Source organism: Molossus molossus, unplaced genomic scaffold, assembly GCF_014108415.1.
Source record: "Molossus molossus isolate mMolMol1 unplaced genomic scaffold, mMolMol1.p scaffold_m16_p_9, whole genome shotgun sequence".
Classification (NCBI taxonomy): Eukaryota; Metazoa; Chordata; class Mammalia; order Chiroptera; family Molossidae; genus Molossus; species Molossus molossus.
In genome coordinates, this window is record NW_023425403.1 from 17,762,169 (window position 1) to 17,777,164 (window position 14,996).

Here is a 14,996-nt window from a genome sequence, read left to right on the forward strand (position 1 = left end):
AAGGAGAAACATCTGTAACAAAAATAAATTAATTAAAATTAAAATAAAATAAAAAACTATTAGAGCAAATAAATTCAGCAAAGTTTCTGGATACAAAATTAAAATGCAAAACTCAGTTGTACTTCTATGTACTAAGCAATGAACATCAAAAAAGAAATTGGATTGGGGGTGGAAATCAATTTACAATAGCAAACAATGTAATAAATTAGAAGTAAATTCGACAAAGGAGGCACACAACTTATGCACCGATAAATACAAAATATTGTTGAAAGAAATTAAAGAACACCTAAATAATTGAAAAGATATTCTTGTTCATAGAATGGAAGACTTAATATTGTTAAGATAACATTACTAAGCAAAGCAATATATATATTAAATGTGATTGCTATTAAAATTACAATGACATTTTTCCAGAAATAGAAAAATCTATCCTAATATTCACATAAAAATATCAAGGGATCCTGAATAGTCAAAACAATCTTGAAAATCAAAGGAACAGAGATGAATATTTAACTTACTGATTTCAAAACTAACCACAAAGTACAGTAATCAAAACAGTGTGGTTCTAGCATAGGATAGGAATATAGAATAAACCCTCATATTTATTGTGAACTGATTTTCGACAAGGAGGCCAAGACTATTCAATAGGTAAAGTACAGTGTCTTAAAAAATGGTGCTAGAAAAACTGGGTCTGTACATGCAAAAGTATGAAATCTTATCTCACACCATAAACAAAATATTAACTCATAATGGACTGAAGATCTGAACATAAGACCTAAGACTATAGAACCCTTAGAAGGAAACATAGGGACAAATCCACGTTGGATTTGGCAATAGTTCTTAAATGTGACAACAAAAGCATATACAACAAAAGAATAGACAATTTTGACTTCATTAAAATTAAGATCTGTGCACTAAGGGACACTATCAAGAAACTGAAAGACAACCTACAGAATGGGAGACAATATTTGCAACTTCTATGTCTGATAAGAGTTTCATATTCAGAATATAGAAAGAACTCCTACAACTCAACAAAATAGACAAACAACCCAAATTTTAAAATGGGCAAAAGACTTAAACAGACATCTCTCCAAAGAAGATAAACAAATGGCCAATACACAAATAAAAAGATCAACATCATTCCTCATTTGGAAAATGTAAATAAAAAGCAAAATGAGATATGACTTCACACCTACTGGGATGGTTATATTTTTCAAAAATGGAAACTTGGCAAGGGCGAGAGGAAACTGAAACCCTTGCACATGTAAAATGCTATAGCTGCTGTAGAAAGAACTTTAATATTCCTCAAAAACTTAAACATAAAATTACCGTGTGATCCAGCAATTCTACTCCTAGGTAGAGATCGCAAAGAACTGAAAACAGGTGCTCAGATACTTATCTGCCAATGTTCATAACAGCATTGTTCACAATAACCAAAAAGTGAAAACAACCAAAGTGCCCATCACAAATCAATGTACCAATATACATCTGATGTGAATACATGCAAAGGTACATTATTCAGCCACAAAAAGGAATGATGTTCTCATACATGCTACAACATGAATAAATGTTGAAATAAGCCAGACACAAAGAACAAACATTATGATTCCATTTGTATGAAATATCTAGAATAAGCAAATAAATAGAGACAAAAAGTACATTTGAGGTTATGAGGGTGTGGGAAGGTGAGAATGGGGCATTATTTCTTAATGAATCAAGAGTTTCTCTTTGGGATAACAAAAAGTTTTGGAAATAGTAACAGTTGTACAACATTGTAAATGTAATTAGTGCTACTGAATAGTACAATTAACAGTGGTTACAATAGCAAGTTTTATGTTATATGTATCTTATCACAAAAAAAAAATAGCAAAAACAAAAAGGTGTCAAAGGGAGTACACAATGAATTATCTTTAGTGTTTATATTTAAATCATGTAACACTAGAAAAATATATAAGAAACTAACGTAAGTGGCTTCTTACAAAGTAACATAGTCAGCCACGTACACTAATCAGGTTGTACTAGTTACAGACATTCTCTGTCCTGGTTGGTAAGTGGCCACTCCCCGGTTCTCTGAATTTTCTCTACCTTTGCTCTCATCCCAGGATTCCTGACTCCCTCATGATCTAGCCAGTGAAGTATTAACCCTGGCTGAGTAGGGGTGGAGCAAGTTAGCTCAGAATGAAGCGGGATGTTAACAGAATGGAAGGGCAACTTTGCATACTACATGTTGATAGGCTTTTGGTTTTTGAGCCATGTAAATACATTACCTATTTTATAGTAAAATTTAAAACTAAATAAGGAAGAGGAGGGCAGCAATAGGGGGATGGGGAGGGTAGAATATGAGTTGGGGGGAAGAGAAGTACACCAATTGGAAAAGGCAGTGAAGAGAATTTTAACCAAACAAATGTGTACTTGTAAACCATAAGGAACTCAGGGAATTGCAAGTGTTGTAGAGAGGCTTGAATATAGAAGGGGGTGGAATAGAAGGTGAGGTGACATAGGTAAATTTGGGCCAGATATTAAAGAACCTCTATGTGGCCTTAATGAATTTAAACTATTCCTATGGCACTGATTAATCTTTTTTTTTTTTTAATCAAGGAAATTGAACAGATTTGTATGTTAGAAAAATAATTCTGACAACTATATGGAGAACATACTGAAGAGAAAAACTAAGAGTAAGAGGGCGAGATGTTAAAGGAGGTGATAATGAGATGGAAATAAGAAGTCAAGGCCAGAAGATATTGAAGAAAGATCTAATGGTCTTGCCAAAAAAACAATTAGCTTGGGATTTGAGGAGAGAGAGAGAGAGAGAGAGAGAGAGAGAGAGAGAGAGAGAGAGAGAAAAGATGACTCTTATGATTTCTAGCTTAGTTAATTCAATAAGTGAATTATGACCTTAATGGGGAAATTCTAAATGGAAATTACTCAGAAGTTTGATTATGTGAAATGTGAATATATTAAAATGCCAAAGATAAAGCATGACATGTGTATTCAAATAAAAAGTTACTATGCAAATGGTAATGATTTGGTTTCCATTTTATTTAAATCTGACTTAATAGAGGAAATATGCTATATTTTATAGGAGAAAGTGTTTTTATACATAAATGAACATCTAAAATCAGAGTAGCATTGACATATCTTATAAAGACTATTTTGTGATTTTTACAAATTTCTTTTCAGCTGTGATAGCTTAGGTGTTAGACATGTAGAAAAATGACTTCTAGGTAGTGTCACAAATGATAGGATTTACATTTTTATATAAAAAATAATAATGTAATTTACATTTTTATAAAAAAATGTAATTTCTTAGGATACCAGCTAACATTTTCCCCCACTAAATGTATTTTTTAAATACCATAGTATTTTCAGAGGATGTTATTGTTTCATCAGAATTGAAATTAGAACGAACAAAAGAATTTTCATAAAATCTTTATAACTAAAATGACTTTTTTGGTAATTTATTCAAGTATTCTTCCCTCAATTATACATATACCTCCAGCTTCCCCTCTCAATTCCTCCCCAGCTGAACTTCGAGTAGTCTATATTCATATTCTTCACTTCCTTACATTCATTCCTCAAACCATTTTGCCTGTCTGGCCAATTTCTATAAATGTAGTGGTTGTTGCTAAGGTCCGCAGAGCCCAAGACGTGACTAAATCACCTCATATGAACTCTCTATTTCATTTGCATGCTTAGAAAACCTTTTTTTTTTTTTTTTTAATTCTCACCCAAGGATATCTTTCCATTTTTGTTCAGATAAGAGTGGGAGGGAGAGGGAGAGAGGATGAGAGGGAGAGAGGAAGAGAGTGAGAAACATCAATGTGGGAGGGACACACTGACTGGTTGTCTCCCACACAGGACCAGAGATAATTGGCAACTGAGGTGAGTTCCCTTGACTGGAATCACACCCTCGATTCATTGGTCTGTGGGCCAACCTCTAACCAGCCAGGGCAGAAAACCCATCCGTCTTTATTCTCTCTCTTTGCTCTCTATGACACTACACATTCCTGGTTTTCTTTATCCTTTTATGGCAATTTCTTCTAAACCTTTGCTAACTTATTCTCCTCCATCCAGCCTTTAATTACTGAATTTCGCAGGAGTTAGTCATATCTCCTGTTCACTTCTCACCCTGCCCTCTTCCAGAAGAGCTTACTGCATTTATGACTTCAATTTCCAAATACAAACCAATGATCTGTGGCTCCTGCCCTTTATTTCAAATCTCTGAGTTACACCTTTTCTCCATACTGCAAGCACAAATAACCAAATGTTTCTCAACCTCTCAAAGTGGATATCTTAAATATACCTCACTCCCATCAATCACGGTCTTCTTCCAATGTTTCTATATAAAATTTAGTGAAATTATTATTCATTCAAGTACACAAGTCAGAGACTTAGCAACACTTTTTAACATTTACTTTTCATTAAATCTCATACCCATTTATTCGCCAAGACTGTCAATTATTACCTCCTTAATATCTCTTACATTTCTGTACTTTTATAGGTACTGGAAAAACCCAAGTCCAAACTAAAAGCATCTCTCTCCTGGATTGCTGTAAAAAACTTTATAACTATTCCAACTACAATGTTGTCCTCTATAATCTGAAAAACATACTGGATCGAAAGTGTTTAGTCCTCAAATCTGTGAAGGAAGCAAAGTAAAGTTTTAAGTCAGTTTCCAAAGCGCCTGCAGAAATTATGATAATTATTCAAATCCACAACAGAAACATCTCTCCACATCATGCACTATTATTATTAAACAGCATCTCCTGTTTGGTTAGAGTAAGCCGTTTGAGAAGTGGCAGAGCAAACGGTGAATGACAAGCACTCTTTCCATTCTGCAATATCTTCTGTTCTGAATCTGACCTTTCAAACCCTGGGCATCTCTTCTGACTTTTCTCATTCAGTCTTTTCCAGATTATTTTGGGGTCATCTGAAAGCCTGGGAAGGCCCCGATGTACCTCTCCAATAAGGGTAAGAAAGTCTTTAGTGTGAAGATGTTCATCTATTTGGTCTTGGAGAAGAAATGACTCTAGTAAAGTCTTCTTTCGTTTCAGGAAGGCAGACTGAGCCAGTTCTGCCCTTTTTCTGTTACAATCAGGACATCTAGAAGAAATGTGCTGCTTAACTGTTGCCACCTCTTTTAGTGTTGCCATCGTGTTTTTTAAATAGATTCTGTTCAAAAGCTCATCGGGGACAGTACAGTGTGAGGCATCTCTCTCTGAAACCTCTGCATCCAGTCTAAGTGGCAGCTTTTTATGTCTGCTGCTCTTTTTCTCCTTAGAATTTGCTCTGTGATGGATCAAGTTTATCTTAATGGTGCAAAAAGACTGCAGGGCATTCAGCTGTTCATCAGACACCGGAGTGATTTCTGTTGGAAGCTGAGTGTCCGGCTGGTACCCTCCAGAGTTGGTTTCTCTGCCCTTGAGATAGCTGATTCTTTTCCAAGTAAACCTCTTTTCTGAAAGCTCGGACTGTGTGTCTTGATAAGCGGGCTTTCCGCTCTCAGGTGTGCTCCCCGAGTCCCCAGGCCCGGGCTGCAGTCCTCCAGAGGAGCTGAATGAACCGGAACTCAGTACCTCCTCTGGGAAGGACTCGATGGTCTCCTCAGAAAGGTCGGCCATAGCCCTGACGTCCGTTTGGACAATTCACTTTGCTCCTCTGAATCCCCGGCCTCTGGCGACGGCCATCACACTGCCTCAGACTCGGCTCCTCACCTGCTCTGCCCGGTCAGGATGGCTCGAGGACTAGTCAGGCCAGAGCTAGCAAGGACCGGCCCCCTCTGGAAGCCGGTGGCTCCGCCGCTCCTCTTCCGGGAGGGAGGGGCGGGGGCTTTCGCTGCCTTGGCAACGCGAAGCGGTCATGCGCACTGGGCCGCAGCCACTGGGCCGCAGCGTGGCGCCCCGCCCTCCCCGCGCAGACTCCGCCCTCCCCGCGCAGACTCCGCCGCACCGTTTGCGCCGGGGGTGCAGGGGGCCTTCGGAGTCGCTCCGCCGCTGCTCTTCTTCGTGCTATTCTAAGTACAAAATCTAATTCCCGAGAAAGGTTGCAAACACCCTTTCCCCAGGGGTCCAGCGAGAGTACGTGTGTAAGGCCAACAGGTATGGGCAGCCTCTGATTAATGCGACAAAGTATGTCCCACCTAAATGATTCAAATAAATAAAATAAAATAAAATAAACAATCCCCGCTAAACAGAAAGTTCAAGCCGAAACATAGAAACACGTCCGCAGTCACATAGCCAGGCAATCACCTATTTGTAGACCACGTCTTACGCTGAGAATGGAGATACTGGACCCGTCCTGGAAGACTCCTGCACGCAGGCTCCTCCCTATTCCCCCAGGCTCTTCTCGCTCAACTCTCTGGGCTCAGCATCTGAGGACGGCAGTGTTTCCCAGCCCACTCCAGTTCTCTGGTTCAGGCAGGGCCCCTCCGAGTGGCCCATCCACACCCCTCTTCCCTCTTTAGCTGATTATTTACTGCTGCTCCACCAAGTCCCTTTCTTCAGGAAGGGCTGCAAACCCACCCCAGCTCCCAGACACTTGACCACCTTTCTTTCACAGCTTGCAACTACGTGTTTACCTGAGTAGTTGATTATTATTAAATCGCACCACTAGATTTAAAACTCCATGAGAGCAGAAACCATGTCAGTGTTGCCCAGCGCTCAGCAGGTACCTGACACACAGAAGATACTCAGAAAACCTCTGGTGAGTGAATTAGATGAAAGACTGTGCAAACTGAAATACGTATTACCTCTCACAGATCGAGTGGGCTTTATGGAATATGTATTACCAGCACAATGCATTTCTATCTGTTCTTCCTGAACTCCCCAAATTCAGCTGTTATTCATAGCATATCCTTTTACAACAGCTTTTTGAAAGACAGCAGAGTTTTACGAACAACTTTTCTCAAAAATTATAAAATGTTATCTATGGAGACTGACTTTTCCTGTCTTAATAAATATCTGAGTCTAAGTCTTAATCACTGTATTTCATATATTATTTCAGAAATTCAAGAGAATGGGTTTCCTTGCTCAGTTTCGTGTGTGTGTGTTATTCAAGTCTAGCTAGATATATTTAATGTTATTCCAAAAATGTTCACTTGGGCAAAGAGTCAAAAGTCTGTAATGTTCAAAAAGCATCTCTCAAATATGACCTAGATTCATAATGAAGAAAAAAAAATCCAACTTCACGTATTCAATTACATATCATCATATAATGGTGGTCTTTGAAAAGAGGTAACAAATAATTTGTGGATAGTTCCATGTAATTTCCAGCATATCAAAGGCTCAAGAATTTCAATTTTAATTTTTACTTAAAAACTTTCCTCATTCCATGAATATTTATACCTAATTTATCATAACATCATTATCTCCAAAAACACTGAGCAAGAGAGCTATATTTTAAATAAAGTATATTGAGATTTTCTAATTTGCTAAATATCTTTAAGAATAACTTTTTCCCAGAAATGGGTAAGTTTGAGGGGAATATCTTGCAAGTACCCAATTTCTTTTCAATAACTAGCATGATCCTGTAAACTGTTTAACACTTCAACTCTAAGGAAGTAAAATGGCTCAACTGTACTAGCATTATCAAATAAAATTCACAAAGACAGAGATAAAACTTTGATTTTAAACATAGAAACTACTATTCTCTGTGTAAACCACACACTCTTTAGTTTCATTTCTAAGTCTATTATAGAATCAAGTTTAAAAGCAACTCTACTTAAAATCCACACTCCTGTTATTTCTTTTCTATATATGAAATAAAAGTAATATTTGCCTCCTGTCTTCCTTCTAAGAGAATTGTCAGTGATGTATGTGAGAATGGTCAGTGATGTATATGAGAATGGTCAGGGATATATATGTGAAAAGAAAATCTCAGTCCATTATATAAGCACTACTGCCAAGAACTCTGTATTCCATATCATTAAGAGAGATTGTTAAGAGATCTGTGAACAAGTATGTCGTATACCTTTTTCTTATTAGATGTTTCAAGTGAGAGGGAAAAAACCAGGAATGCATAAAGGGGAAAAGGGGGAGAGAGTTGCAGCCTTTATGTCTTATCTAAAATATGTTTATACTACACCACTGGATACAAATCACTAACTTGCTATTCTGAGAGCAGATTTAATCAAGATTTGCAGGAAAAAAATATACTGTGACATTTTAAACATTGTATTTGCATTATTCTTATCAATAAAAGAAGACAAAGGGATTGACAGAGAGAAAATATTTATAGCTTTCTCATAAAATTCATAGCAACATTTCACTATCGCAATAACTTTGTTTTATAGTTACATACTCTTTATTTAGCAAATATTCATGAACCTTGGTGGAATCTTTTTTTTTCTTTGCAAACTTCAAACTAATTATCTGAAACTAAAATTAACTAACTAAAACTAAAACCAAATTATTGGATCAATACTCAAATGTACAAAGAAAATGCTGCATTTTTATTTATTGCTTTAAATGTAATCTTTACATAGTCTCACCCATTTTGGTAGCCTTGGAAAATCATTAACTTGATAATTAATGATATCTCAGACATGCTCATGTCAGTCTCATTTGGGCAAATATTCAGTCAATTCTAAATTTCACTCCCTAAGGAACTATTCCTTCCTCCCCAAGATGGTGCCTACATAGAAGAAAAACCTTTATTATCTTTGGGGCATTTGGTGTTTGGGGCCCTAACTTGGCGCTTATCCATTGGCTGGTCTTCACTGCATAGAGTGCGTGGTCCTTGGGTTTGTGCTGTTTTCCACCAAAGCACAATCAATCAGGTTCCTTCCAGGGTCCTGACAAAGTCCCAGGCTTGTGGAACTTGTCAAAACCTCTCCTCGTTATCTTGACACCCACTTGTCTTGACACCCACTGGTACTTTGGCTCCCTCCTGGAAGCTGGCTCTGTTTCTTTCAAAAGCCTGCTGAGAAATGGCAGAGGGAAAAAGGAATGTGCTCTGACATCCGCAGCACAGCCCAGAGCCCTTGGCATTTCACCGTCTCTCAGGAGACTGCCTCTGGCAAGCTGGTCCTCCAGAAATTTCAAGCATCTTGACATCTCTCAGGGACTGATGTCAGGGGCCTTCATACACCACTCTGTGGCTGAGGCTGCCTGGGGGGGAGTAGGAGGGCATGGGAAGGAGAGAGACAAATCTGGTGTCCCTAGGTAACCACACTAGGGCACTATTGGCCTTGTCCTGCAGTCATTTCTTTCCTCAGAGTTCTTAACAGAGAGCAGGGCCAAAGCTCTTCCAGCTTTTCATCATCGAATGTGCTTTGTAGCGCTAAGGCTTACCCCCAGAGAAAGGATGTCAACAAGTCAGTCTTCCCGTCTTATTTCCTTTCTCTCTCATTTCTTCGGAGGGAGCACACTTTCTGCATCTTCCTGCCTGGACAGCATTTCTCCCGGGGACCATAGCGTCCTCCTTGACAACGTGGCATTTGGCCTGTACCCTTCCTGGAGCCACTGTGCTCTGCAAGGTGCCAACATGAAATCTAGTTTATGAATAAGGGAAATTAAGTTTACAGATCCTTCAAAAATATTCTGCCCTTTACACAAACTTCACGTATAGATCAAGCACAGTGAAATATTACTTCCTCTCCTAGGGGGCTAACTTAATCCATCAGAAATCTCTCTGTGAGAAATCATTTTTGTGGAGTGAAGAATCTTATATCGCTCTTGATAAAAAATTATTTCAACTTACAGTGCAGTTGTTATTTATTTTTTTAAATTACTTTATATCTCAAATATCTCAATCTTTTCCATCTTTTTTTCTTCAGTTTTATTATTTTTTAATTAATTGCCTTATGAAGAACTGTCTTTTACTTTAATAGCTATTGTTTTGCAAAGATAATATATTTACTGTAGGTAAAGATAAACCACAAATATGGATTTTAATTAAAATTTACCTGAATTCTGACCTCCCAAAGATAGTCACTATAAACACTTATCATTTTAATATTTTCCTCAATAATTTTTTCTTAATTAAAATTAGATTATATTGAATTATGTGTTTGTGAATTTTCTTCATTAGTAATAATATGAACATTTTTCTATTCAATTTACAATAATTATTTTCAACATAATTTTAAAGGCTGTATTGCATTATTTGATTTAACTAATAAAATTATTTAAACACAAGATGTTTCCAGTTTTTTGCTTCTAAAAATTTTTGGAATAAACAATCCTCTAGTGAAATCTTTATACACATTTGTAGCTATACATTTAGAATACATTCTAGAAATTATAATTTATAAGTCAAAATGTGTGCACAGCCCTGGCTGATGTGGTTCAGTTGGTGGGCATGTGTCCCATACATTGAAAGGTTACATGGTTACATGTGTGATTCCTGGTCAAAGCACGTGCGGAAGGCAACCAATTAGTGTTTTCTCTCATCTCTCTCTCTCTCTCCGCTCGCTCTCTTTCTCTCTCTTTCTCTCCCCCCCCCTTCTCTCTCATTTCATTCCTGTCTCCTCTCCCTTCCCCTCTCTTGAATTAACAAGTATACCCTGGGATAAGAATTTTTAAAAATGTATGTACAATTTTAAGGCTTTTGATATATCTATCCCCTCTTCAAGATCTAATATTATATTATCCATAAGTACTCCAGTGTATATTTCTAGTAGGTAAGGCCTTTTAAAAAATATAATCAGTTCTGATTATCATATCTAAAACATAATAATTCCTTAATATCATCTAACAGTTTTTCTGCAGTCAAATTTCTCTGATTGTCTCGGAAATGCCTTTTTTACAGGGTGCGGTGTTTGAAGCGAGGTCCATTCACTGCATTTGGCTGATACAATGCTCAAGACTTTTACTGCACAACACTTTCAAAGTGCAATTAAAATACATTATGTTCCCAATAGAAAATAATTATTTATACATTTTTTTCAAATTACCAAAACTGTATTTATTTGGGAACAGCAGAGGAATTGCAACTTGGGAACTGCATGCTGTAACAAGCTACAAGGGAGTCCACTGAGGGTATGGGGCAGGCAGTATTGACGCGCAAGAAGTACAGAGGGAGGGAAAGGCAGCCAGGGTCCAACTAGTAAGTTCATAGGTGTGAGGATGGGGAAGGATGGTTGGCAGATGTTCACTGTCAAGAGGTGAGCCTCAGGCTTCTCTAAAGTGGGAATTTATGGAGAATCAGCCTTTCCATTCTTCAGTTATGATCTTCTGAGAGTCTCCATTTTATATTCTTTGGTTCCATTTTCATTGACAGCCTTTCACAGGTGTAAGCATATTATGACTTTGTGACCGGTGACGAATTCTATTTCAGTGATTATAGCGAAACACTCAATTGCCTGAACCACCAATACTGTTTACGTTCACGATGAAATGAAGTGGTAAACTCCAGAAATAATGATAGAGTAGAAGCTGAAAAATCATTTATTTTATTATTCCAAGTTTCTTTTTTAAAAAAATACAAATCAATATACATTTGTATACCCTTTCTTACAAAAAAATATTCAGCATACTCTACGTATTGCATCAGAACTTTTTTGCTTTTTCTTTTAAAAATATGTCTTGGCCCTGGTTGGTTTGGCTCAGCAGTTAGAGCATCGGCCTGTGGTCCAGAGAGACCCAGGTTCAGTTCCTGCTAAGGGCACATACCTCAGTTGCAGTTTGTCCCCGGCCCTGGTTGGGTCGTGTGGGTGGCAGCCACTCGATGTGTCCCTTTCACATTGATGTTTCTCTCTCTCTCTCTCTCTCCCTCACTCTCCCCCTCCCCCTCCCCCTCCCTCTCCCTCTCCCTCTTCCTCTCTCCCTGTCTCCCTCCCGCTCTATCTAAACAAAAAATGGAAAATGTCCTCGGGTGAGAAAAAAAAAAAAATGTCTTGGATATCACTTCACATCAGCATGTAGACATCGTCCTCACTTCTCTCTCTGACTGCATGATATTTCATTGTGGGAATGTTACCACAGTTGTTCCCATATTTTGATGAGAATTTTGTTCTTATAAGAAATCAAGTTCTGCCCTGGCTGGTTTGGCTTGGGATTAGAGCATTGTCCCATGGACCGAAGGGTCATGGGTTTGGTTCCCAGTCAAGGGCATGTACCTGGGTCTCAGGTTTGATCCCCGGCCCCGGTGGCAGTTGTGCAGGAGGCCACCAATTGACGTGTCTCTCTCACATGATGCTGCTCTCTCTCCCCCTCCCTCCCTTCCACTCTATCTAAAATCAATGGGAAAATGTCTTGCGGTGAGGATTAACAAACAAAAGAAGAAGAAAAGAAAAGAAATCAACTTCTTCTTTGTATTTCTGGGATCTCCAAGAAGGTTAGGAGTGAGATTAGTGGATTAGAAGAGAAAGGCACATTTAGTTTCTTTACAAATTCCCCGACCCTCCCCTATAAGGGGTACCTGTGGCCTTCCTAGCAACGTGTGAGAGTCCCAGAGCCTGGACGACAGGCCTGGACGACAGGGTAGGTGCTCCAGTTTATGAATTTCTGTAACTCTAATGGAAGACAAGTGGCGTCTCTTTAATTTTACATTGAATTCCTCTTTTTTTTTTTTTTTTTTTTTTTGAGATTGAACACCATTTCATGAGGATAAGGACCATTTACATTTCTTTTTATGTGTACTGTCTATTCATTTCTTTTTTTTCTTTTTTTTTTTTTTATCCTCACTCGAGGACATTTTTCCATTTTTTGTTCAGATAGAGTGGGAGAGAGAGAGAGAGAGAGAGAAACATCGACGTGAAAGGGACACATCAGGTGGTTGCCACCCACACGACCCAACCAGGGCCGGGGACAAACTGCAACCGAGGTACGTGCCCTTAGCAGGAACTGAACCCGGGTCTCTCTGGACCGCAGGCCGACGCTCTAACCGCTGAGCCAAACAGGCCAGGGCTATCTATTCATTTCTTTTACCCAGTTTTCCATAAGATTGTTGCTTTATTTTTCTCAATTCTAAAAAAAAGACTTAATAGCATTTTAATATTAAAATTTTATCCATTTGTTTGTGACATAAATTACAAATAATTTTCCCAGTTTGTCTTTTTATTTGCTTATGCTGTTTACCAGGCAAAAGATTGTTTTTGTTTTTTTTTAATTTCATATAGCAAATCCATCCATTTTTTTCCTTATTGTTCTTGGATTCTTAGTCACATTTGGAAAAAATTTTCTTCACTCCCATGTTATAAATAAACTCAGCCATGTTTTCTTATAGGATAAGCTTTATTCCCCTGCTTTAAAACTCTGAACTTTTTATAGTTTCTTCTCTGCTATGGTATAACAATGAGTCTGCCTTTCTATTTTTTGATTGGCTCTCTAGTGATCTCAACAATACTTACATACAAAATATTTTTTGTTATTCTACTGTCTTGAGAGTCTGCTTTTATTATAAATTCCCATAGGCATTCAGGGCTTTTCTGTAACTTCAGCTCTCGTATATCAGTCTGTCTTTTTATTCACTTACCCATACTGTACTGTTTGATGTTTTATCATCTCGTAGGGCCAGAACACTCTCTTTCATTTTCAAGAATTGTTTGATGTTCTTATTTGTTTATTTTTCCAAATGAACTTTATAACCAACTTGTCTTGCTCAAGGATAAAAGTAAAGAACATAACAGTACTTTATTGAAATGCACTAAATTTATAAACATTGAGGATTTTTCTTTAATTGGGTCTTCCTATCCAGAAATATATTGTAGGTTTTTCCAAGTATTCAAGTATACAATGGCATCTTTTAGGTAGTTTTTCTCATTTAAGTTTTGTCCATTTCTTTTCTAGTTTATAAATTTTACTTTGTTTTATTTTATACAATTTTATTTTAATGATTGTAAATGACGCTGTTTTTTTCTACTATATCTTTTGACTGGTTATTATTTATATACTGGAATACTAAAGATTGAAGCATTTTTGTTTTATGGCCTGCTAGTTTCATAAAACTTTTATTGCTTACACTAACTTCATCTTTGTCTTGAATTTGTAAAACATATACAAAACTTCCAGTTTAGAAATATTTTTTTTAATCCTCACCCGAGGATATTTTTCAATTTTTTGTTCAGATAGAGTGGGAGGGAGAGAGAGGAAGAGAGAGAGAGACATCGACGTGAAAGGTATACATTGAGTGGCTGCCACCCGCACAACCCAACCAGGGCTGGGAACAAACTGCAGCTGAGGTACGTGCCCCTAGTGGGCACCGAACCCAGGTCTCTCTGGACCGCAGGCTGATGCTCTAACTGCTGAGCAAAACCGGCCAGGGCTAGAAATATTTTTAAACTCAGAAAAATAAAAACTCAAAATGATCTGCATGATACAAAATAGTCCTATGCAAGACTATTACAGCAAAGCTCTCATAGAGAGATAAAATGTTGAAAAAAAATCCATAAATTAACATAGAACAAACTCTCCAATTATAGATTTTAAATGAATTTTTCATCTATGTTCTTTCAATATTGACAGTGCATTATTCATTTTATCTGGCTTTGTGTTTTAAACACTTAGGTCTAAATAAAATTAAATCCTGCAAATGTAGAGATTTTTTATTTTTAAATAATTTCTAAATAGGCAATATTTATCTAATTTTTTTCTAAATAATTATAGGCAAAGAAAAACTTACCAATAAACTAGCAATACAGCTTGAGCCCAGACATTCTGAATGTCATAAATGCAATCAATATATTTTTGAGAATTAAGAACAATGAGCATAATCTCAGTTATCTTTTTTTAAAAAGAAATTACCAGAGATGTGGAACAGTCTTTATTTCTTGTGCTGTGTATAAATTTGCTATGGTTGCTGTAACAACTTACCACAAACTAAGTGGCTTAAACAACAGAAAGTATCTCGCAGGTCTGGAAGCTAGAAGTCTGCAATCCAGGAACTGGGGCAGTTGGCTCCATCTGAGGACTGCGAGGAAAGAACATGCCCACGCCCCTCCTGGATTTGTAGGTGGCATCTTCACGGTCACACAGTACTCTCCCTGTGCACACGTCTCTGTGTCCAAATTTCACCCTTTACTAGGGACATCAACCATATCGGTCTCCAGCCATATT

The 14,996-nt window shown here is 37.5% G+C and overlaps 1 protein-coding gene across 1 annotated transcript; it reads right to left on the reverse strand.

The window, feature by feature from the left end:
• Positions 1-4,659: 4,659 nt before the first annotated feature.
• Positions 4,660-5,645, reverse strand: CUNH8orf48 (chromosome unknown C8orf48 homolog; the record flags this gene model as incomplete). Its single annotated transcript, XM_036250601.1, has 1 exon — positions 4,660-5,645. A coding segment is annotated over one exon (909 nt), but the record flags the coding sequence as incomplete, so codon positions are not given.
• Between the last annotated feature and the right edge of the window lie 9,351 nt (positions 5,646-14,996).